The 23641-nt window shown below is 43.7% G+C and overlaps 1 protein-coding gene across 2 annotated transcripts; it reads left to right on the forward strand.

Moving 5' to 3' along the window:
* The first annotated feature begins 5742 nt into the window (after positions 1-5742).
* tshz3a (teashirt zinc finger homeobox 3a) lies at positions 5743-21945 on the forward strand. Of its 2 annotated transcripts, none has more exons than XM_030732489.1 (2): positions 5743-6083; positions 17759-21945. In XM_030732489.1, exons 1-2 carry the CDS (start codon positions 6044-6046, stop codon positions 21070-21072), a joined length of 3354 nt encoding a protein of 1117 aa, XP_030588349.1. In that variant the 5' UTR covers positions 5743-6043; the 3' UTR covers positions 21073-21945. The 2 variants fall into 2 exon arrangements, with proteins under 2 accessions (XP_030588349.1, XP_030588350.1); XM_030732490.1 differs by lacking the exon at positions 5743-6083 and adding an exon at positions 8080-8133.
* Positions 21946-23641: the final 1696 nt, after the last annotated feature.

Here is a 23641-nt window from a genome sequence, read left to right on the forward strand (position 1 = left end):
AAAAAAAAAAAAAAACACCTGATGAACTTAAAACTGTTTAACTTGCGAGCATCCTCCAGGTGAACTGCAGCCAGTTTAGGTTCAGTGGGATGATTAGAGATTGAACGGACTCTGCATAGAAGGACTCTGACCATTTCTTCTTTTTACTGCTTCTTTTAATAGCTTTTAATGTGCAACATAACATGTAATTAATACAACAAACTCCAACTCAAAAAATATTTATGTCTAAAATGCTTACTTTAAGTAGTTTGATTACATGTAAATTTCCTGTGTAATTTTGTTACATAAGGACAATGTAAAATGTTAAATTTAATGGAATCTGGTCAAATTAAATTTACTTGATTGGTATACATTCAGTTTTTCCCTAATCATTTTAAATAAATAAGCCTTTGATTTTATATATTTCCATTGCATTTTACTTCATGTTTTTTTTTTGAGTGAACTTACATTTCCAGAATTTCAAATGAGCAAGGTAAAAAAAAAAAAAAAAAAAAAAAAAAAAGCTCAACCTGACACAAAAGTCAGGCCAACGGTGCCCGCTCTGCACCACTGTCCCTCCACTTCTCTTCTCCCCTGTGAATTCCTGCTTCACTCTGGAGAGTGATGATACTGTCTACTCTGCTAAGACTCCCCCTGCTTGACATCTCGACACGAGGAGAAGGATGTTCCTGTCTGTCTCGTCACATCACAGACGTCCTGATTCGGATCCCTCCCATCCAACACCCTGTGATGCTTCTCTTTAAAAAGCTGCCCGTCCATCATAAACATCCTCCCTTTTATGTTCCCCGCCTGAGAAGGAACAGGAAAGAGAGAAATCAGCCCTCTCTCAAACACATGCTGACAGCTCGAAGCAGACTGACGTGACATCAGAGGAGCGATGTGCCAGACATAGCTTTGAATTTCCATAACAAGGTAACACCACAATTATTAGTCACTCATTGAGACCATAGCTTCTAAAACTTATTGAAATATTTCTGAATTTGTTCAGAATTGTTCATCCAGGGTTAAAAACCCAGCAAATCCGCATTAGAGTTACAACTGTGTAAAACTTTTTTCCTCGGAAAAGTGTTAATCATATACATCATCGTCCCTTAATCAGTCTTTTTCTAAATATTCTGAGCAGTTCAGCAAGAGTCCTAAATTAAATCCCTCACCTTGACTTCATATAAATGTAATACTGTCAATAAAGGAGATATAAATAGATAGGGGTGTAACAATTCATAATCTACCTGAATATTTTAAAAGGGTCTTTTAGGCAATGAAGCCCGGGAAGAAGAGAAGAGAAGAGAGAGAGACTTGATCAATCACCTGAGTTCTGCCTTTACAATCAGAAGTGCGCTAATTGAAATGGTGTGGGGTCGTCTACCACCCCTAACGGATGAACCATATCAAATTAACGATTTTTCCTAATAATTTACCCCAAAATATAAAATCTACTTTCGTCTCCCATATGCTTCACTTTGCCTGTCTGGACAATGACTGAGAAAGAGTTGGTCGCCGGCTGTCTGGTGAGAAGCACTGAGAAATGTTAAGGAGACCTTTTCAATGCTTGACCCATTCAGTTTGTGAATGTTAATGTTTATTAATGAAGACATGAAGTGAAAAGCAAACGAAATGGCTTAATAACAGGGGGAAAGAGAGTGACAGCATTAAAGTTTCTTTTTTTAAGTCAGCCATGCTTTAGGGCACCACCGGCCCGAAAAAAGAAAATCTGTATGTCAAAAGCTTAAACAAAGATCATGAGTGTTTAAGGTGGTTCATTTGATATGTTATAAAAGGTGCTTACTTTGAGCCATCATCACATGTCCACCTTTTCCTGAGCTTTTCTATTTTCAGTGTGAAGCTAATGAATTGGGATCTGGAAAAGGTTTTTCTGCAGGCTTACAATGAGAAATGATAAGAGATTATTTTAGAATGAAGATCAATGACAAAGTCCAAACGGTATGAGGAGGAGTAGCAGGAGGAGGAGGAGGAGGAGAACAGGAGTATCATGTGGCCTAATGTAAGATGAGTGTAATGTGCAACCCAAGGCCAAAGGCAAGAGCTTCATCTCACCAATTTTCTTTACAGGAGTGGAAATTACTCTGTGCCGTACATAGCTGATTTATACAAATTAATGACCCGGGTTATTAATAGGAAGAGGTGCATATATTAAACACTATGAGTAAAGGTAACTTTAATTATGCATCCTTTATAAAACCTGTTTGACTTCAGCACCTGCTGCGTAGGTGCATTTTCAAAATTAATCAGAATCTTGAAAAATTAGTTCATATAACACTTGTGACTCTTTATCTTTTCTATATACGCTAGTGACAGCGACAAAAGAGACAAAATGTGCATTCAGATAATAGGAGTCAGACAGCTGTTTATTTTTACAGCTTAGTTTAGCTGCATCTTCAGCCATTTCATTCACGTTTTTATATTAAAGATTTTTTTTTTTAACCATTCTTATGAATACAGTATATTTACACAAAGGGCATTCACATTTCACTGGACACTTCGGGGTCGCTTTTTGAGCAAGTGTCCCTGCCCTGCCCCTTTTGTTGTCCGAGGGGACTGCTGCGCTGACAATGGTGTCACCTCTCCCTTGGGGGGACACCACAGAGTGATTTGTGGTCGGGGAAGACTGATGAACTGCTATTGCCACCCTGTTTCTTTGCTAGATCAATTCTACATGTAGGAGTGCGCTTTATGAATGATGGAGACCTCCTCAAGCCATCCATACAGCTGCCCAAAGACACTGCCCTGGCCCCCGTTGCACCTACAAGGCAGGAATAAAGCAATCACTCTTCTCAACATGGCCATGCATTATGCACCCATACTCACACGTGAACGTAGCCACATGAATGCACAGACAAAGCACATGCACAGACCTAGTGTCTGTTTGCAAGGAATCAGTGAGAAACCTATTTATTGCAAATTTGTTGCCTTTTAAGTTTTATTCCAAAGCATTTTTAAGAATAGCAGAAAAACTTTGCAATATTATAAAAGATTGGTCCTTTTCTTGTACAAAGCGTTGCCAGTGGGGACTTCTCATGAGAACAGAACCGTCAGATTGCACTCTGGCTCTAAACTGTGCTGCCCATAACGGCGCAGGCCAATAAGAGCGATTTGGTGTTACTGAGGGATCACTTGCAGCACATATCGGAAGGCTGAATAGCGTTGTGAATAGGAGCAGCATACATAGATGTCATGAGTCCTGCCTCCTGCGGAGAGGTTGAAAGCAAAAAGTAGAGCGCAATGAATACTTGAGTGTTCTGGAGGCTATGAAATTGAAAGGCCTCTCTCTTTTTTGCCAAAAGATTTCTGTAGAAAAATAGAAGCTGCTCATGCCTTTTAATCACAACTTTGAGATTGATTGGGCGAACTTGTGCGCAAATCAATGCAGGCTTGACAGACGTTCCTCTTTTATGATAATCCTGGTGTCAAGAGAAAGAAGAGAGGAAAAATACAGCAGGGCTACCTGACATAAGAAGGAATCGCACATATTCCTTAAAAAGAAATAATCCAAGTATTAATAAAATATCCAAATTTCCTGTATAAAATTGCATATCTTAATAAAAGGTGAGCGCTTGAGCCTGTGAAATTCTATGCAGTTGTTTTCTTTAATAAAATACTTCAAGATGAGTTTCAAACTTTCATCAGTTGCAATAATGTTAAAATGCTGGAAGCATACCAGATACAATTTGCATCACTCTAATTATACCCATAATGTCCTCTTTTTCTGAATGTGCTAAACACCCAGCTAGATTGAAGTGTCTCAGCTTCAAAGCTTTAGCACACGGATGAAAGTAAGACAGATGCACAGCTGAGATAACCTCCGTTTACAGTGTAAGCCTGGGAGAGTCACAGTGTGGAGGCCATATACTATTTATGGGTTAATCGATACAGTAGCTGGATGACACCATGTCCCCGCTACTTTCTGTCATGATGATGGCTCACTAATTTTGGAGTGACTGCTTTCTCCTCCTGCCTTCAGCAGGCTCCAAGACAGTTTAATTTGGCTGTAAAAACGCCAATCACCGGGTTACTTCTTGTTCCTGGGGGAGGTCACAGTGGGGCCAAGTCCATAGGAGGGAATATATTCGCATAGTTCTCCAGCAGACACTGCTAACCCTTGACATCCCATTTGGGTTGTAATTTCATGTTGTTAAAGCGACAGGGACCCAGCCTCTGTGCTCTTAGAGACACAGAGACTGAGGCAAGTCCTGATCAGAGAGGCCTTTAATTCTTGTTCTCTGGATGCGCGTGTGTGTGTGTGTGTGTGTGTGTGTGTGTGTGTGTGTGTGTGTGTGTGTGTGTGTGTGTGTGTGTGTGTGTGTGTGTGTGTGTGTGTGTGTGTGAGAGAGAGAGAGACAGAGAGAGAGAGAGAGACAGAGAGAGAGAGAGAGACAGAGAGAGCGAGAGGAAAAGAGGGTGTGTGTATGTTGTCATTTGTGTCAGCAGATCCTTGAGTCTGAGCACACGCTCTTGCATTTGTGTGTCTGCAAAATGCGTGTGTGGCGTTGAGTGCACCGCATACAGTATGTTTTGGTATTTGTATGTGCCTTTTTTTGCTGGCAGGGGTCAACACACATCAGAGACGCAGGAGGAGACCCGGGACCGTCCCACTCTGCAGAGATACTGCTGGCTCGAGAAAAAAGAAAGACACAAATGGTGAAAAAGAGCTCATTACCTTGACTCTTAAGACTTGACGGTGTTCCCTTGAACTGGCTTTGATCTCTACCTAATGCAGATATATGGGAGAAGGAATACTTTTACTGTGATGAAAGCTAACATTTTTAACTGTTCACATCAAAATATTGTGGAAGAGGCATCAGGCATGTTTACATTTTCAGGCTGTGTGGAGGGGGGTTGTTTTACAATTTTCTTTCATCAATTATAAATAATTTTGACTGTGTGAGCAACACGCAGTGCAAAGGACTCCTGGAGCCACTGTCCTCTGTATTTCTATATCCTGTTGTTTATATTTAATTGACTGTACATCAACTTTTCACTGTACTTATTGTCTTCTTTGACGCTGTGCATATAATTGCACTTAATCTATTGCATTATTAATTCATCCCCACACATATTATATATATGTTTTATGCTACATTTTGTTTATTTTGTGGCTTGCAAAAATAAAAAGGTTTAACCACATTGCATTTTAAACTATGGACTCAAAACTTTAAAATAATATGAATTTTGCATTTCTTGGTTGTTCAGGTTTGACTCACAAATATGAAAATAAATACTGAATTGTGGGTGGAGTCAGAGTGGAGATTATTGGGGGGAAAAGGTGATTTTTTTTCATAAGAACTTGATAAAAAGATAAAGTTTTATATATAGATGAATGGATTACAGTATAACAGATAAACTGAATCATTATGGCAAGAAAAATATAATTACGTAAATAAACAACAAATACAACAAAGTCACAGCGTTTCGCAGAAATTCTTCTATGACAGATTAAAACTAAAACGTGATGAAGGTTAAATTCTGTGATTATGAGCTCCACTGATGTCTGGTGGTATTACAGGAATCATTCACATAGTTGTGTTTTTTTTTTCGGCTTGTAATAATCAGCCGCCTGTGTGTAATAACCTCTGACTCGTATGAAAATCGGAGGTAGGACGACACTCGTGTGTGGTGTCCGCCCCTCTCTGAGAAGTAAAGAGTTAACGGAGCGGTGGGTTTGCCCATTCTCCTGCTGTGAGTGACGCGATCATCTCTCTTATCCCTCAACTTTGCCTGTTGCCAGACCAGGCAGCCGAGGTGGACGCTGGCTATCACCGCTGACATTCTTAACGCGATCACACCAAAACAAAATATGCTCCCTCACCTTGTTTATGTATTTTCCCGCTGACTTCCCAGTGCATGATCTTATCCCAGTGACGATGGTTTTTAGTTTTTCTTTTCATCGGACTCCCCGATGTTGTGCAGTCTACTACACGAAGGCGTGAATCTTTTTGAGTAGAGGTGGATCTTCCCGGATACGGCGAGGGGGCAGCTATATGAAATAAAAAGAAGACTTCTCACGGAAATTCCCACAAATAAAAAAATGCCACGGAGGAAACAAGAAGCGCCAAAGCGCGCAGCAGGTATGTGTATCCAGATACTATGTGCGTAAAATAAGACTCGCTGTGGCAAAAGCTGCGGTTCATTTGTTTTGTAAAGCTCACTTTCCAGTCACCGCATTTCCGTTTTCACTTCGTGTGTTTTTTTTTTTTTCTTTTTTCTTCCTCCAGCGATTCGCTTTGTCACTCTTGGCTACTCTTGTGAGATCTAATAGAAACTACTACCTATATAAAGCGGATGTATAGTTTATATAGAACATCATGCGTTTTCGCTCTCCAAGCTGAGCAGCTCCGTCGGATGAGTCGGCTGCTGTAAACTTTCGCTTCCTATTATTCCAAACTTGAATCCATGATCCTAGATGCCATCTAAATGTGATCTTTAAGAGTAAACCCTCTAGAAATAAGCAGCGTTTCCTTGATGGTGAGTGCCCGAGGCGTGCCATAAGAGCGTAAGGGCTTTGTGCGCATTTGATCCGAGCACATAACTTATTTGCACAAGCGAAAAAAAGCTCTACCTCTGAGGTATTTCTTTTCTTGGGATAAGATAAACAATTTGAGAGCAGACAATGGGGTTTCGTGGGCTGGAAGGAGCCATAATCGACAGTTGCCATGTCTGATTTGACGGTTGATTGATTGGCTGTCATGCAGCTTTGATCTGATCCTTCCCGATTTGCATCAGAAAATCACTTCCCACCATGTGCTGCAGGCCCCTGACGTCACGTTTAAACCACTTTGAAAGGCCCTGTGTACTTTTTACACTGGCTCCCACTCGTACACACACACACACACACACACACACACACACACACACACACACACACACACACAGTTTCTATTACTGTGATGGTCAAGTGACTCACAAAAAAAAAAAAAAAAAAGTGAAAGAAGGGGGGACAAAGTGGTTTCACAGTGAGACATCACACACACAAGCAGACACATACTTCCAACAGAGAACATCACACTTCCATGTGCACATGCTCACTTCTTCACTTTGAACACACACACATACACAGACACAGTTACACACATACAGTGGGTAAAGGAGGCGGGAGGAGTGGGTTAGGGGTTGTAAAAGGAGCCGTGTGCTATGTAATGGAGGGGAGGAATGGGTTTGCTCTGTCAGACCGGGCCGTCACAACGGCTTTGTTTCATGTTTGATTTAATTGTCTCTCCCCTGACAGGCCCATTCATCAATGGCTTTAATGGTCAATCAGAGACAAGCTGAGTGAGTGCTCCCATTCTGTTTAGCCATAAGCTGGCCTGGGCTTTTATTTCATCAAAATGCCCCAGCCTAATGTACATGCTCACTGGCTCAGAGTGGCCGCGGGGAGCACATAAAGAATGACTGAAAGCTTTCTGATTTCAGATCAGTGAGAAGGATGTTTTTCTTTTTCATCTCCTCCTCTCCTCTCCTCTCCTCTCACTCTCTCGTCCCTGCTACACTGCTGTTTCTCTGTTGACGAAAGGGAATAAAAGGCTGTAATATAGATCGTTTTGTGTTTTTAGAAAACAACTTTTTCTCCCTGAAACCAGGCTTCTTTGTTCATTCATTCATCTATTCATTTCTTCATTTTTTCATGCTCCCCTTCCACCCCTGTCAGTCAGCCCGTGCAGCTGCAAGTTATAAAGTTGTCAACTGTTCAGTGGCACACAAAGGGTGATGATGAATTGATTGCAGCACAGAGCATGGTGATAGAGAGAGCAAAGAAAAGGATGACAGATGATGGGCCTTGATTAGGGACTTAGGGGGAGAGTCAGCCCACTGCAACCTTGAGACTTGCATGAAAAATCTACACACACACCCCCCCACCCCACCTCATACACACATATACACGCACACACCCACCCTGCCTTGCTCTCTCTCATTGTCTCTCAAACACACACTCTCTAAGCTTCTCCCTCTCTTTCTTTCCTGTCTGAGAGGGTTTCTCTCTCCACAGTAGAAAACTTGTTTTGCCTGCTTCATTAGCGTTGGTCCAATTAGCCGTGAGGCTGATGGAGTCCTGACAGGCCCTGTGATTGGAGATGACAAGCTCGGGGTGCCCAGCCCAATGAGGTTTGCCACCACTTTGATGTAATCAACTTGATATTACACAGAGCCGCTCGCCTTTGGTTGTGCTGTAACTCAATTTTCTGCTGCAGGTGACAAATGGTCCTGCGTACCTGGGTCAGGTCTGAGTGCTCTTAACAGCCAAGGGCAGCTGGCCACGCAAACAGCCGAGCAAACATGAGAGAGTGAGACTTTCCCGGCTGTGGAAATACAGACTGCTTTCCTTAGTGGCTGATGATTGGCTTTGCCACAAGCTCAGGGTCTTTTGAAATGGCTTCAGAAAGTTGAAATACTCCATCAATTTAGCAGGAAGTCGACATAGGCGTTACAACATGTGGGCAAAGACGCAGCTATTTGCAGCTTGTGTCAGTGCATCGTCACATCGCTGCAGTGAAATCCATCCTGCCCTTTTCACTGTCAAAACCCTGTGCTTTGCTTATTTGTGTAACAGTGAGTCTGGGAGAGTCTGATATAGACGGAGAAGGGTGGGGAAGTTGGTCTGATTTCCACAGGCCTCCACAGCAACAGTTTCTTCTTTCTGCAGGGTCAGGGTTATAGCTGCCAGACTGGCAGCCATCACTTATGTCTGTCTATGAGCGGGTGAGTGAGTATACACTCAAATAAGTGGGCATGCACCTTTTGACTTTGTTGGGTTTGAATGAGTGTGTGGTTTGGCTTGTGATACTAATGACAGGAATGGTAACTACAAACCACCTGCTGGGGTCAGTTTGTAATTCTCTGAACCCTGCAGGCTGCCCCCGAAAGTCTCCACTTTTTCTTCTCTTCCCACCTCTGTCTTAGCACATCATCTGTGTGTATGCCAGCTTAAAAAACAACAAACACACTCCAGTTAAGCTACAAGCATTTACAGCACACATTGCAGACACACGCCCATATGTTCTGAATGGGTTGTAAAAGCAGCAAGTCAAATGAAGTAAGCTTTTATATCTGTCTGCCTTCCTGTTGTTTATGTGTGAAAAGCACGCCCTTTTGGAAGCAGCAGGGGACCGCAAGTTTGGACTTAATTGTTCAACCGACATACGCACTGACAGCGCTAGCGAGCTCGAACAACAATACGTCTCCTATGCTGCCGTTGTTTGCAGGTGTGAGCAAGGCAAGTGTTTTGGCCTTGCAGGGCCCGTTGCTAATGAAAGTCCTGTGGCTGGATTCCGGTGAGGTTGAGTCACGTCTGTGATCTATGTGTCTGATAAGTGCATACCTAATGAGGCTGTGAGCACCAGTGGAAGGAGGAGGAGGAAGGCTGACAGAATGTTTCCCACAGGTATTGACAGACGCCTTTTTGTTTTTGCCATAGGCCTTGACTCCATAAATCCTGCCTGTGTAATGATAACAGTGCCACCCTGCCAGCAAGTGACTGAAAGAGATAGTGTAAGAGAAGAGGGAACGAGGGCAGAGGGGGAGTAAGGGGAGGAGGTAGTGGTGGTTGGGAGAAGGGGGGGGGGGGGGGGGGGGCAAGGGCGCTGAAATGGGCCTTCTCTCCTTTTTAACACACACTTGGCAGATGTCAACCCATTGGGTTGGGCTCTAAGAGAAAAAGAAGAGTGTAAGTGCTGTAGTAGTGTCACAAATAGAAAACCGTTAGCCATCCACTCTTCCCTTTCAGCTTTCAGTGCGCTTTCAGCCGAGGTTTTCAGCTGAGACTGCTGTCTGGGCACCGAGTTGGAGGCTTTGTAAAAATAGTCCCACTGCTGTTGTGATAGATGCAGCTGCACCGTGGCGACAATTGGGACAGGCTGGATCCTTCCAGCCCCACCACACACCCACCCCTCCCAGAGGTAGAGAGCGTTAGAGCCTGGTGGGATGTGTGCTCTTTTCGGGGAAACTGAGCTGCTCCGGTCTTCAGGGGTCCTGAAACCCAATCCAGGAGGAGAATAGCCCGGCCATGCCAGAGAGCCGATTTCCTTTTCAACAGAGTCATTTATCACTGACCCACCCTTCGCTTCTGACACGCTGACGTGTGTCATTTATCAAACGGGCTTTACCAGACACACAGAGAAGGGAGGTGGATAGGGGGCAGAGAGAAAGAGAGAGTGAAAGAGAGGAAAACAAGACAGAGATTGCACTGAGAGAAACAAAGAGAAGGAGTATGAGGTGTAAAGTCAGTGAAGTTTGACACACAAACTGTTGTTTGTGTATGAGTGGGAGAGAATTTTTCCAGGGAAAAGTGAGTTTTCCTGAAACCCTTAAGGAGAAGCGTTTGGGAGGGGAGATTTTTTCGAGATGACAGGGAGGATTGAGTTACACTGAGTTGTGTTTTGATGAGTGACAGAATGTTCTTCCATGACACATCTCTGGATGTCTGAATGAAGGGGAGAAATATGCTTTGTGAGTATACAAGTCCGACAAGTGTGTTAGTGTTGTTTACTCATAATATATGCACAACGAGCATGCATAGAGGCATTGTAGAGGTGTGTGAGTGTGTGTGTGTGTGTGTGTGTGTGTGTGTGTGTGTGTGTGTGTGTGTGTCTGTGCGCAGATGTGGCCATATGGCGCCAGTGTTTAATGCTGCGTGAGTGTGTGTGCTGCTCCCTGATGAACAGGGCTGACAGGTATCACTCATGCAGCAGCCTGGCCTTTAAATGAACCCGAGCTGCTCTGCTCTCCCGTGGCCCTAACAGGCTCTCTCCAAGATGGATGCTTCTTTAAAAATCAGATTAATGATGGATACCAGGCTTATAGTGCCATTTATCATGAAGAATATTATTTAGGCCGGCCGTGTATGGCTGTAACTGGAGAGCCAGGACGAGAAGAAGCAGGGTGGAAAGCCTTAGACAGACACTCACTGTGTGATGGATGGCTGAGCGCTCTCTCTGAGTGTTACTAGACACCAGTGCCGCTGCAGTAAGCCATAATCAGATAGCCCAGGGATGTTTATCCCGCAACTACACTACCCAGATTGCCTTGCCTGAAGGGTTGCTTTATGAAAGGTATAGTCTGTCATTTTTATCATCTTTAAAAAAGTTAGTTGGATCAAGAAAAAACTCCCCAGACATTAAAGGGCAGGTAAAAGCCACTATAGAGTTTATTGCAATTATGCATTATACAGTAATCCACTGGATCAAGTATAACTGAGTGTAGTGATTACCCAAAAATTTCCATTTAGTTTTGCCCAGAAGAGTCCCCAGACCCACATCATTCCCCAACAATCATGAAAAGTAGAGCCAGCTCTGCTGCTGCTGCTGCAGAAAAGTGAAAAACACATTTTTGTTTTTGTCCTCTTCATGTTGCCTCCTCTGTGTCTCCTACCTCCTCCTCCTACACACTCCTGTGATTTATGGTGGCCATCCATCTTCAGGCTGCGTCCATCACCTCCTCGTTGCTAGGCGATCATGGCAGCAGCTGTGTGTTGTGAGAGGGGTTTGGTCATCCCACTCCCCCCGTCCTGATTTTATACCCTTCACCTTGTGCCCGTACCCAAAGTTTCAACTTTAAACAGAGCCTCTAGTTTTAGCTCCAGCTAAAAACTTCCCAGAGCCCGTCCTTTAGCTCGAGAGTATGGATTCTCACTCTTTGTACCTATATTAGGCCTTCATTTAGCCTAAAATAACTGTGTATCTTTTTAACTCTCATTGAACAGCAGGCTCTCAAGACTGTAAAGTCAGTTTTTCTGTCCAGTCATGTAAATATTTAACTCAACCTACTTGCAATGAAGCAAGAAAACAACAACAAAAAACTACATGCATGTGCCCCTTGGGGTGGCGCTGCCGTGATGTCAGAGTGATATCATCATCAAAATGATTAACTAAGCTAGCCATTGCAAATTGTTATAGCTTTGATCTACCGTCCTAATGTGGTTTTACTGCGTACTGTCTTGCAATAGAATGACATGAATGAATTATAAGCAAGCGTTCCGGTACACTGAACTACATTTACAGATAACCGCGGTTTGTTTGCTACAGGTTCAGGTGCAAGGACACGTCCCCTCACTACAAAAAACTGTTGCAGGTTGCAGAAATAAATTGGAATCAGCAATAAATCCAAAATGTCAGAAAGTCTAAACTAAAGTTGCCCCAGTATTTGAGCCTGGTTTGATATCCTTAGCTTAGCTTTGGTCCAGCTTTCAGCTGTCTTTCTGTTTGCCCCATTCACACAGCCCAGTGACCTTTTAACAACATTGTTATATGAGGCCTAAACAGTTCAAGGAATGTGGGAATGAGCAGCAGTTCTGCTTCGTGAAACTTTGCTTGAGAGCTGCTCAAGTAAGGCATATATAAAGAATGATGGAAAGAATGAGGGGAGATGTGGGATAGTTGGAGGAAGTTTGACTGACTACGTATCATCAGACGAGACAGGCTTGATGTGCACATCAGACTGGAACATCACCTTCCTCTGGAGCCTCAGTCCTTATTACTGCCTTTTATATCTGTGCCTGTGGAAGCAGTTTGTGCATATTTTTTTTCTCTTCTTTAAAATGTTATCACCTATTGTGGCTGCTTTGAAATAGAACTTTGGTCAACTCGTTCTGTTCTGTATTAAATAGATTAGAGTAAGAAACAGGAGGCCTTCGTGTGCTTGTGGCTCACCTCATTCCAGATAAACTAGATGAATTTTCAGGTCTTGTAGGTCTGTATATGCAGCTGGCAGCTTTGAAGTCCAGTCATAACACAACAAGCAGCTGAGGGTTGACTCTATTCACTTTCTCTCTCCCTCCTCTTACCATGTGCATTGACAAGGTTCAGCCCTAAGCTTTGCCTGGGGCCAGAATGATCTCTCTGTTTTTCCCATCTCCCATATCACACATCCTGCACTACAATCGGCGGACACAATGTATTCACAATGCCATCAGGGGGTAGAGAACACACACAAATAAAAACTGACAAAGACATCCACGATCGCCTGTAACACGATAGCCTGCATAAGCACAATGAAGCCGCAGAGCAAGGTATTAAAAACCTACAAAAAGAGAGCAGCACAACATAGTCTTCTCTGGTCATATCTGAAATAGCGACTTATGTCAGAGCTTGTTAATTTTTAAAATAATCACACATCACCTGTTCCATTTTTTTCCTCATGGGACTTTCAGCCAGCTTGTGAGGATCAAAGGGAAAAGAGTAAGAGAGCTAAGTTTGATTGAGTGTGTTACTTTGACAAATGTGTACAAGAGAAAGGCATTTTAGGTATGTTCCTGATCTGCTGCTATTTTGACAGAATGGGGCTGTTTTAGACTAAATTATTCTAATCTATTAAAAGAGATTTAGATCACTGCAAAACTTGCGCAAAAGGCAGTGGTTTGTGGGTTTTGTTGAAGGTTACTTCCTCTTCTTCAATGTGCTGGAGGTTTTTCCTGTTGGTAAGAGCACCCCCGCTGGGGGTTTGTGTTGGTTTAAGTATGTCAAGTTCCAGCTAAAATACTGACACGTCAAGCCACACACGCCACATTTTGATACAGATTTAACCCTCTCCTTTCAGAGCTGCGCTTTCTGATCTTTTTTGTATTTGAAGCTACTTTTAGCCTTTTGTTTGAATAAGACTGCAAAACTTTTCCTTTACTGTAAACTATTAGAGACCACTCATGTGGACAACTTCCTGTTCCCTCCCTGGATCCCGGTTGTGTCTTTGTGCACTAAAGGTGATCTAGCTATAAAACCCACATAAACAATGCTCCTTCAGTAGGATTAATTTCTGTTAGATTTTCCTGAGAAAGAATGTTAAGATTATACTGGTTACTTCTCTTTTCTGTCTAAGTAATACCATGTAATATACACACTAATGTAATGCAGAGAGGAAAATCAGTTTGTAGTATACCAAAAAAATACATAATTTTTACAGCTTATTTCTAATAGTAGCAGTTTAGCACATTAATTTTTGGAAAAGAAATGAGGATGCAGTGCATTTGTCCTACAATTTACAGACATCTGTTATACACGCAGTGCCCTTTTTAGTACAAAAAAAAAAAAAGCACAGATGAAATATTGTACCCACGATGACCGCACAAAGGACTCTCCTGCGATGCCTCTGGCAAGGTTGTGTTTTTGACGAGGCAGTCATTTGAGTATAAGGGTCAGACACAGGTAGAGATTTTAATGACACATCCTGTTTACCTTGCTTGTGTTGGGTGTGATCCGGCTCCCAGACTGTTTCCCCAGCTGTGAAAACCAGATCACAAACACTCCCTTTGGTCATCAAGGGGGTTACTCAAGAAAGGGGACTGGATTTATTTGTAGCTCGATGAAGACTTATTTGTGTTTTTACAAATTTGCATTTGCTAATAAATACTTTATGGTGCAGGCTATACTGAGTCTCTCTTCCTTTCCAGATGTATACAGTGAAATTGCAGGAACGCATGCAGCATTTTCCTTATGCATACATGGCCTGTTTTAAACAGCATCAAAAACAATGTTTTCAACAGCAGTTGAGAAGAAATAACCCAAAGGACAGAGGGAAGGAGACAGACAGAGAGAGACACTTAAAGCCTCTGCTTTACAGGCAGCCACAGCACCTTCCTGCTTAATCACCCCCTGTCCCTGCCCTCTCTGTTGTTCCTGATCGTCAGAGCAGCACTGCAGTATTTCTATCAGATGATCTCTCCCTCCTCGTCTGCGGCCCTTATGTTTATGAAAATGATACTCCACAGGAATGCCTCCTGCATGCCAAGATGTCACTGTCTTTCCTCATCGCTTGCATCTACATGCGTGTACAAGTGTGTTTGTGTTTGTTGGGGGGGGGGGGGGGGGTCATAACTGACTGAGTGTTCATAATTATGTGGGGGTGTATTTGAGGTTGTGTATGTTAGGTGAAAAGTGTGTTTCTGCTTGCAAGAGTTAGATTTTCTGCAGTTTGTGTGTTTGTGTGAAGTCGTTATTGCTATTTCTGTGTGAGCTGTGACTGAGCTGTTAAGTGTGTGAATGTGCACCTCCTACCCCTCTTAACCCCTCCACCCCCTTTCCCCTCCCTAAAAGAATCATTCATAGAACCTAATGATTCTTGTCTTTCCCCCACATGGCTTCAACTCAGTTTATCATTACATGAACACACACACACACACACACACACACACACATCCCTTTTTTTTTCTTTTTCTCACACCCATCGCACACAAGGAAAATTCATACATTGGCCCTACACCATATGCTTAGATATTAGTTAAGACTGCATCCAAGAGTATTGTTGTATTCATAATATTCATAATTTATTCTAAGGGAGCCTCTATACTCCCATCACCTTTTATTAGCTTGATAAATCACCTCTGTTGTCAGTCAAGGCAGGGAGAATAATTGGATGTGGTTGTCGCCTTGTGTGATGGATTATCAGTCATTGGGGATTAAATTAACAGATAGTGCTCAGACATAATGGTTTTTGTTTTGCATTTTAAATTGCCTGGGAGCATGGTTCGACTCTATAGGTTTTTATAGTTGGTCCTTTTGGACTTCACTCCCTCTTTCGGTGCTTTCTGGGCTCCATGACAAATGAAGGGCTGAAGCTCTATTAGTATAAAATGTAAAACATTTACTACTAGGTTAAGGAACAGAGAGGGACCTGGGAAGGGTTACGAATGTGATAGCATGGCAAAGAATTCGTTAAAGCGACAGTTTGTTGAAATATCTAGACAATGTGAAGACATTTCTGGAATGTTTTTGTGTCAAGGATGAGAAAGGAGACCTGACAACTTGGTCAAGTGATGTGCGTGATGTCAATGTAGTCAATGTAGCTAGTCAAAAATGTTTTAACTACCTCATTCTGGCTGGTTTTAGTTTGAATTAGAATCTGATGTGACCTTTCAAAAGCAAAAGAAAGGAGGATGCGGGAAGTCACTATTCAGCACTGGTAGTACAGAGATATCTCTCTTCCATGTTTTCCTGAGGGTGAGCAATTTACCTCCTCACCCACTTCACCACCCTCCCAGACCCCTCCCTTCCCTTCAACGTCCACATTATCATAATTGTGTCCAGAACATGAGGGGCCGGGGAAGTGATCATGTCATTTTATTTACACCCTGCTTGGCCCTTTTTACAAACGACATGCCACTGACTGCCAAGCGGACTGGGGCCCAACGACATCTTTTGATCAGGGCTGTCGGGGCCTATCAGCGGAGAATGGCAGGTAATGGATACCCAGTGACAAACCAAATCTCCGGGAGGACGGAGAGTGGGCCGCACCTGCCAGGTCTCCATTAGGCTGGCCTCTCAGTTGGGCTGCCTGCTGACTGTGCCCCCAGGGCCCAAATCAGACCAGCGCCAGCCGCATGGCTGCCTAGAGATTGGCTGTTAGCACTGGAAATGAGAGTTATTTCAGCTATGACATTTTTGTTTAGACTGGATGTGAGTGCATGGAGAGGTGGGGGGGGGAATGAAGGATTTAGTCACAGCGCATGTCTGTGTGTTTGTGTGTGCATTTGTGTCCACACACAGGCTCGACTGTGTGTGAGTGCTCACACCATTTAGTCTATACCTAAAGGTTCTTGCTGTTGCATTTGTCTTAGTTTACAATATTGTCCAAATGGCCTCAGACCTGTCCACAGGCCATCCACTATTTTCTGAGAGTATTTGTTTTTCCTTAAGTTGAGTGGTTTTGTAAGCGGGGTGGTCAGGAAGTGAGGGAGCAGGGGCTTGGTGACACTGCAGAAGAGGGGGTGAGTGCTGGGTGAGTTGGCGCTACGTGGGTAGACTCATCATCACACAAGGCATAGGAGTTGTGTCAATTTGTGTGTGCATAAGGGTGGGGTGTGCAGTGGTACACATACACATAAAGACATTTAACACCTACACTCATCTCTCTTCATGTGAGCTGTAGGCGCCAACAGCAAAGTGACAGGTCACTTATGCATCGCCATCATGTCAGCCATCCTCAGTCTCGCCTCGTTGTCTTTATCCCTGCGTCCCTTGATTCTAATTTTATTCCATCCTTTATTATGTTCATTTCTTTGTCTTTTGAAAGATTTATTATATTTGGCATTTTACACCCATTTGTTTTTTGTTTTTTCTGGTATATAATTTGAAACAGGAGTACTGATTAACTATTATATTTAAAAAAAAATGTGTGAACTTACTTTAGAGCAGATGAAACTGTGAGATGTCTACTCAACATATCTACATTTCACCAACAAAATTTTGACATCCCTTTCTTGAAATTCTTGAAGACATGCTCTTTGCCTGTGTGCGTGTGTGTCACTATGCATGTGTGTGTAATCAGAGAAGAGGCAGATGAAGAGGCGTCAGACATATTAACTGACAGATGGAGGTTGATCCAACTCATTTATTACCCCAGAGGAGAATGCCACAGTGAGATTGGGCTTCATTAATTTCAGATTTAGTTTTCATTTCAAGCTGTTGCGCCCTGAGATAAATAAAATGGTGCATTATGTTTTTGCCAAGATATTTCTTTTTTGTTTTCCTCCAATAGAAGGAGTGAAAAGAGGGGAGGCATAAGTTCCGTGTGGCTGGGGTAGTATATAAATACAGGCTCGCCTAGAGGAAAATAACACCTCAACGGTTGATGAGGTGAAATGGGATGACTGTAATTTCTCAGCTCAGCTTTAAAGGCTCCCACACAGATGGCTCATTTATCCCTGGGAGTCCTCGGGCACACATAGCAGGGAAACTTTTTCTCCAGTTATTCTAACATAGCGTGTTCACTCTCTGCAATTTAACTCATCTCTTTCCTTCTCTCTTTGTCTCCATTCTCCTTGCAGCTTATTCTCCTGAAGAGCTGACAGAGCACCATGTGGAGGATGAGGAAGCAGAAGCGGACGACCTGCCCTCAACCCCTCAGGATGACCTTCCCATGAAAGATGAGCTTGTGGAGCGAAGTGTAGGGACCGCCAAGGAGCAGCCATGTGACCAGGAATCAGCTGAGACCACAGAGCTCTCAGGACAAGACATGGACAGTGAGTCACACGTAAGTGAGACTAGTGACCGTCTGTCAGACTTCGAGAGCCCCTCCAGAAAAGTTGAGGGGAGCGTGGTCACAGCATCTCTGAATGCTGGCAATAAGACACCTCCCAAAGGCCTGGACACCTTAGAACAAATGAAGGCTATCTACTCCAGCTTTCTTGCCAGTCCCTTGTGGTCACCACTAAATTTTAACTCCACACCTCTACAGGCACAGTCTTCAGCTTCTACAGAGAAACCAGCTCGCAGTAACAGCACTAGTAGCAGCAGTAGCTGTAGCAGTGGTAGCTATGACTGGCACCAAACTGCAGTGGCAAAGACACTACAACAGCATCCTCCTCAGAGCCGTCACCCCGCTCAGTCAGAGCCCAGCCTCTTTAGTACAGTCCAACTCCACAGGCAAAACCCAAAGTTGTTTGGCTCAATATTTACTGGGGCCAGTAAATTCCGCTGTAAGGGCTGTAGCGCTGCTTATGACACTCTGGTGGAGCTGACAGTTCACATGAATGATACAGGCCACTACCGTGATGACAACCAGGACAAGGCAGGCAGCGGCGCAAAGCGCTGGTCTAAACCACGTAAGCGGTCCCTGTTGGAGATGGAGGGAAAAGAGGATGCCCAGAAAGTTCTGAAGTGCATGTATTGTGGCCATTCCTTTGAATCCCTCCAGGACCTCAGTGTCCATATGATCAAGACCAAACACTACCAGAAAGTGCCTTTGAAGGAGCCCATGGCCCCTGTGGCAGCCAAAATCATGTCTTCAAAGAAAAGGGGACTTGTGGGGTTGGACCTCAGTGCTACACCACGTTCTAGAGAAGGAACCCCTAAAGCCAAGCACTCACAAGCAGAACTTAGAGAAACCTCACAGAAACGTTCCTCCAGCCCATACAACACCCAAAATAACCGCTATGGACACCAGAACGGTGCTAGCTATGCTTGGCAATTTGAATCCAACAAATTTCAAATCCTTAAGTGTATGGAGTGTGGGAGTTCCCATAACACACTCCAAGAGCTGAGGACCCACATGATGGTGACAGGACACTTCCTGAGGGTGACCAGCTCTGTGGGAAGGAGAATCAAAACACTTCCTGAGGCTACCTCCCCCAATCCCAGGAGAGTTACCACACCTACAGAACAGCGGGTCCAGTCTGTACCTCTTGCACCCTCTACTTTCTCTCCTCCACCTCTTCAAACTCAACCTACCACAACTCCCCCTGCCACCTCCCCTCCTCTCAAGGAGATCAAGAAGGAAGAGGTTGAAGAGGAGTGCACTAAGCAGGAGGCAGCTGGAAATGAAAAGCATGTTGCAGTTACTGTTGGTAAGGAGGAGGATACTGAGAGGGAGGAAAAATATGACATTTCAAAATATAACTATCTTACCGAAGAGGACCTAAAAGAGAGCCCTAAAGGGGGATTGGATATTCTCAAATCACTGGAAAACACTGTGACATCAGCCATCAACAAGGCACAGAGCGGCAATCCAAGCTGGGGAGGCTACCCTAGCATCCATGCCGCCTACCAGTTCCCCAATGCCCTTAAGCAAGGAAGCATGGAAAAGAATTCACAAATGAAGTTCTTGTTCAATGGAGGAGATGGAGCGCTGTCCTCCCTTGCCAAGAACCAGCCCCTCATTTCCCCACCACTTAGTCAGTCCTCACTCTTTCCCAGCAACAACTTTCAGGCAATGGAGGACTTGGTGAAAAAAGTCACTGAGAAGGTAGCAAAAGTAGAACAAAGAGTTAAGCAGTTGTCTCCAAAGAGGGAGAACCATTTCTCCCCCTGCAGTAGCGAGGCCGGAGAATCACACAAGGGAGGAGAGGCAGACTCGCCTCGGGAATGGAGGGAAGTTACCCCGACCAATAGTGACAGGGGAAGCCATGGTGACAGAGCATCTCCAGCAACTGAACCCAAGAGAGAAACGGCAGTGAAATCCCCGCTTGCCTCTACACTGAGAGGCAGCACTGCCATTATCACTGGTCACACTCCTCCAGAGCAGCCCTTCGTCAACCCTCTAAGTGCTCTTCAGTCAGTAATGAACATTCATTTGGGGAAAGCAGCCAAGCCCTCTTTGCCAAACCAAGATCCCCTGAGTCTCCTCTCTAGGCTCAGCCAGAGCATGGCTGAGAAGGCCGCTGTGGCTGCTCCTCCATCACAGACCAAAAAGCAAGAAAGTGTAGCTGATAATAGTTTTTGCCAGCCAAGTGATGACCAACCCATGGACCTTACAAAAGGGAAAAGTGATAGAGGGGGCTCTGTAAACTCAGCTCCTCTAACACCCTCATCCACAGCCTCAGTCTCCCCTATCTCTCTTGTTACTCCTGCAAAACTAACAGTGGTCTCTCCCTACACATCCAGCAGCCCGCTACATGAAAATGCACTGTCAGATATCTCAGACATGCTGAGAAACCTGACACAATCTCACCATGTCACAAAGCCAACTTCACGCCCACGAATAACGGATAAAACTGAAGTTGTGGGCTCTACCCACGACGATGATGATGTGTCCCTGCATGGCCACAAACGCAAGGGGCGTCATTCCAACTGGAACCCACAGCACCTCCTTCTGCTGCAGGCCCAATTTGCCTCAAGCTTGAGGCAGACAACAGAGGGGAAATATATCATCAATGACCTCAGCCCACAAGAAAGAATGCACATATCTCGTTTCACAGGTCTCTCCATGACCACCATCAGCCACTGGCTGGCCAATGTCAAGTACCAGCTAAGGAGGACGGGCAGAACGAAGTTCCTCAAGAACCTAGATTCCGGTCAACCTATATTCTTCTGCAGTGACTGTGCCTCACAGATTCGAACCCCAGCAGCTTATGTATGCCACCTGGAAGCCCACTTGGGGTTCAGAATCAGGGACCTGGCCAAGCTTTCACCCAAACAGACTGTCAGGGACTCTCAGACTCTCACTGAGAAAGTAGTGCCCCTGGAGTCCTTTCTTCCTCCACAGTCACAAGATGACTGCAGTAGTAATGGGGCGGTTTATCGCTGCCAGCTCTGTGTCCGTAAGTTTGCCACTAAGCATGCCATCAAGCTTCACCTCAGCAAGAGCCATGGGAAGTCTCCAGAGGACCATCTGCTATACGTGTGTGAAACAGAGAAATGTTAAATCACTCTTAGCAGTAGAAATACTGTAAAACATATGTAGAATGACAGACTGTTTAAAAAAAAAAATAATTTAAAAAACAGAATATTTGAAAAGTGTGGTAATGCACAAAATTGCCATGAACTACTGTTAAAAATTTTCAGCACAAGGTGTTTACATCTATTCACCCTATACACATTTCTGATTTCTCTGTATTTCAAAAGACGTTCATTTCACTTTAAAATATACTGTAGGTCAAAGCTATTCAGCGCCCTCAATCTGTGTTCGCCTTTGTGAGACGGATTATTTCATGATCACGGTGAAACTTTTGACTCAAAAGGTCAACTATTAACTTGAAATGTACTAATTTTATTGTATTTATTTTGTATTTTTGTGAGTTTGTTTTTTGATCTGCTGGTAGACTGCATGTTTTACTGTTCCGTTTGTACAGTCCTGTCCTGTCTAGATTTTAAAATGCCCTTCCAAACTGGTCATCAACACATTAAAACAGCCAAACGCCTGGGAAAGCTCCTTGAAAGAATCTGCCAAACAACAGAAGTTCATTGCTTGTTTTATAGTTTTCTCTGTGCAGTCTGGTTTTCTTGCTGATTGTAAAAGCTGCCTTGTTCTTTATCACTGATTAAGGGGCACTTAAAATCCAGGTCTGTGTAAAAATGTACATATAGTGTGTAAGCTTACAATTTGCTGTTTAAATTATGCATACTTGTTATATTTCCTAATTTAAGAGGACTATGACTATCCACTGGTGCAGAGCCTTTGAAGAAAATTAAAAAGGACACTGTTTTGCACAATAGTTTTATAAATGTTATTTGATAAAAAAAAAAAACAATACAGATATGTTAATGCCTTGTGCTTCTATGATTAAATTGAATTAACTGCTGCAAAAGTACATTGTTTTCTTTTATATTTGTTGATCAGAGTGCATTTTAAATATAGAAGCAGTTTATAAATGAATACAAAAAAAAAAAAAATCACAGTATTGGCCAAAATGTTCATCTGATCATTCTGATTTGCAAAAAGAAAACCTTAACCCTCCCTTCTTTTGTCCCATATTGACTAAGCATTTACAAACTGGCTTGCTCACGAGGATACGTCTGCAGATACAGTAAAGAGAACTTTAAAAGCCTCAACATTTTGCAGCGCGGTCGTCTTCACAGCCACAATTTGTCAAGTGTTCATGGTGATTTCTATGTCGTTGCGTTGTTGTGGAGCGGACTGTAGAGGTGCGAGCGGTGCCACTGCCTGCAAGGCGTCTGGCAGGTGGTGTGTGCTGCATGTAAACCACCAGATGTTTCTGAAACGAGCCACTGGAGGAGGAGGAGGAGGCAGGCGAGCTGCAACAGCAGGCAGAGTGGGCTGATTACCACGGGGGCTTGGATGCCATCAGGAGCCCTGGGCATAGACAGCAGATCTGGCACACACCTGGACTCCAAGACTGTCCCTTGAAAAAAATAAAGCGGATCCTATATACGCGCACCGAGACAAGTTGACAGTGGTGCAGAATGCACAGACAGGTGCTATTCCCTCAAAGCAGGCTTTTGGATCTAACAATATTACTGGCAGGTGTTGATGCTATCAGAGTAGTCACAATTCAGGCTCAGTGCCATGTAATGAGAGGGTTTTTCTTTTTTTTTAAATATTTTTCAGTATTCACGATGAAGGCACACAAACACGCGCTCACACGCATACTCGCACACTCATATTTACTTTTTAAATTTTGACCAATCTACCTTAGTCTTATTTGAAGACGCCTGGGGACATCATGTTCTTTGTGTTTGATGTTCCCACCTTTGCTTGTCATGACTGACTGACTAAGTGACTCAGGGCTGGGGAAGTTATATGGTTACTATGGTGACGGCCATTTGCCCAGCCTCTAACCCTGCTCGTTCACTCAACAGAGGACAGCTCGAGTGCAGCACACCCATTTACTCTCTTAAATCTCATCATCTCGCTTCAGTTCCTCCCACCCGGGAACAGATTAATTAACACACACACACTGTGTCCTGACCCCGTCTTCTCACACAAACTCATTACCGCCTCAGACTTGCTCCCAGCCCTCCGACGTTTAGGATACATTGGTGAAACGTTGTGGGAGAACCCAGCGATGACTCACATCTGACAAGCAGAATAAAGCCCTTAACAAAGGATGATAATTGAAAGATGGGATTCAGGCCGGTAGCCATTGATAATGCAAATGAAAAAGGCTGAGCGGCCTTATTGAATATCTTGTGAGTTTCCAGAGCTTACTGAGTCCTTGCAGATATAAAATTACCTCTCAGACATGATCAGTTTTTTTTTTTTCACCACTGTATGTGTTGATAATGCTTTAGGCTTAGTGATGGACTTGGGGTGAGGATGGTTGGGGACATTAATGAGATGGTTGACACTTTGGGGGTTAATGAGGGGCTGGAGGGAGAAGGCTAAATGATTGGACTTCTGCTTGAATGAGCATTATAGTGGCTGCTTGAGAGCAATGTAGAAGCAGCAGATTTACTAAAGCCAATTATTTAGCATGAAAAACACAAACCTCCTCTCAGTTGTATTTTTCTGCAATAATAAAGAGGAGATTAGA

The sequence above is a fragment of the Archocentrus centrarchus genome, chromosome 6 (assembly GCF_007364275.1).
Source record: "Archocentrus centrarchus isolate MPI-CPG fArcCen1 chromosome 6, fArcCen1, whole genome shotgun sequence".
NCBI classification, from domain to species: Eukaryota; Metazoa; Chordata; class Actinopteri; order Cichliformes; family Cichlidae; genus Archocentrus; species Archocentrus centrarchus.

What these genes read in the sequence shown, in the direction of transcription:
- tshz3a (XM_030732489.1), top strand. Translation starts at nt 6,044, where the DNA reads ATGCCACGGAGGAAACAAGAAGCGCCAAAGCGCGCAGCAG. An exon ending in AGCGCCAAAGCGCGCAGCAG is followed by an intron (nt 6,084 to 17,758) that starts GTATGTGTATCC and finishes TTCTCCTTGCAG; the next exon opens with CTTATTCTCCTGAAGAGCTG.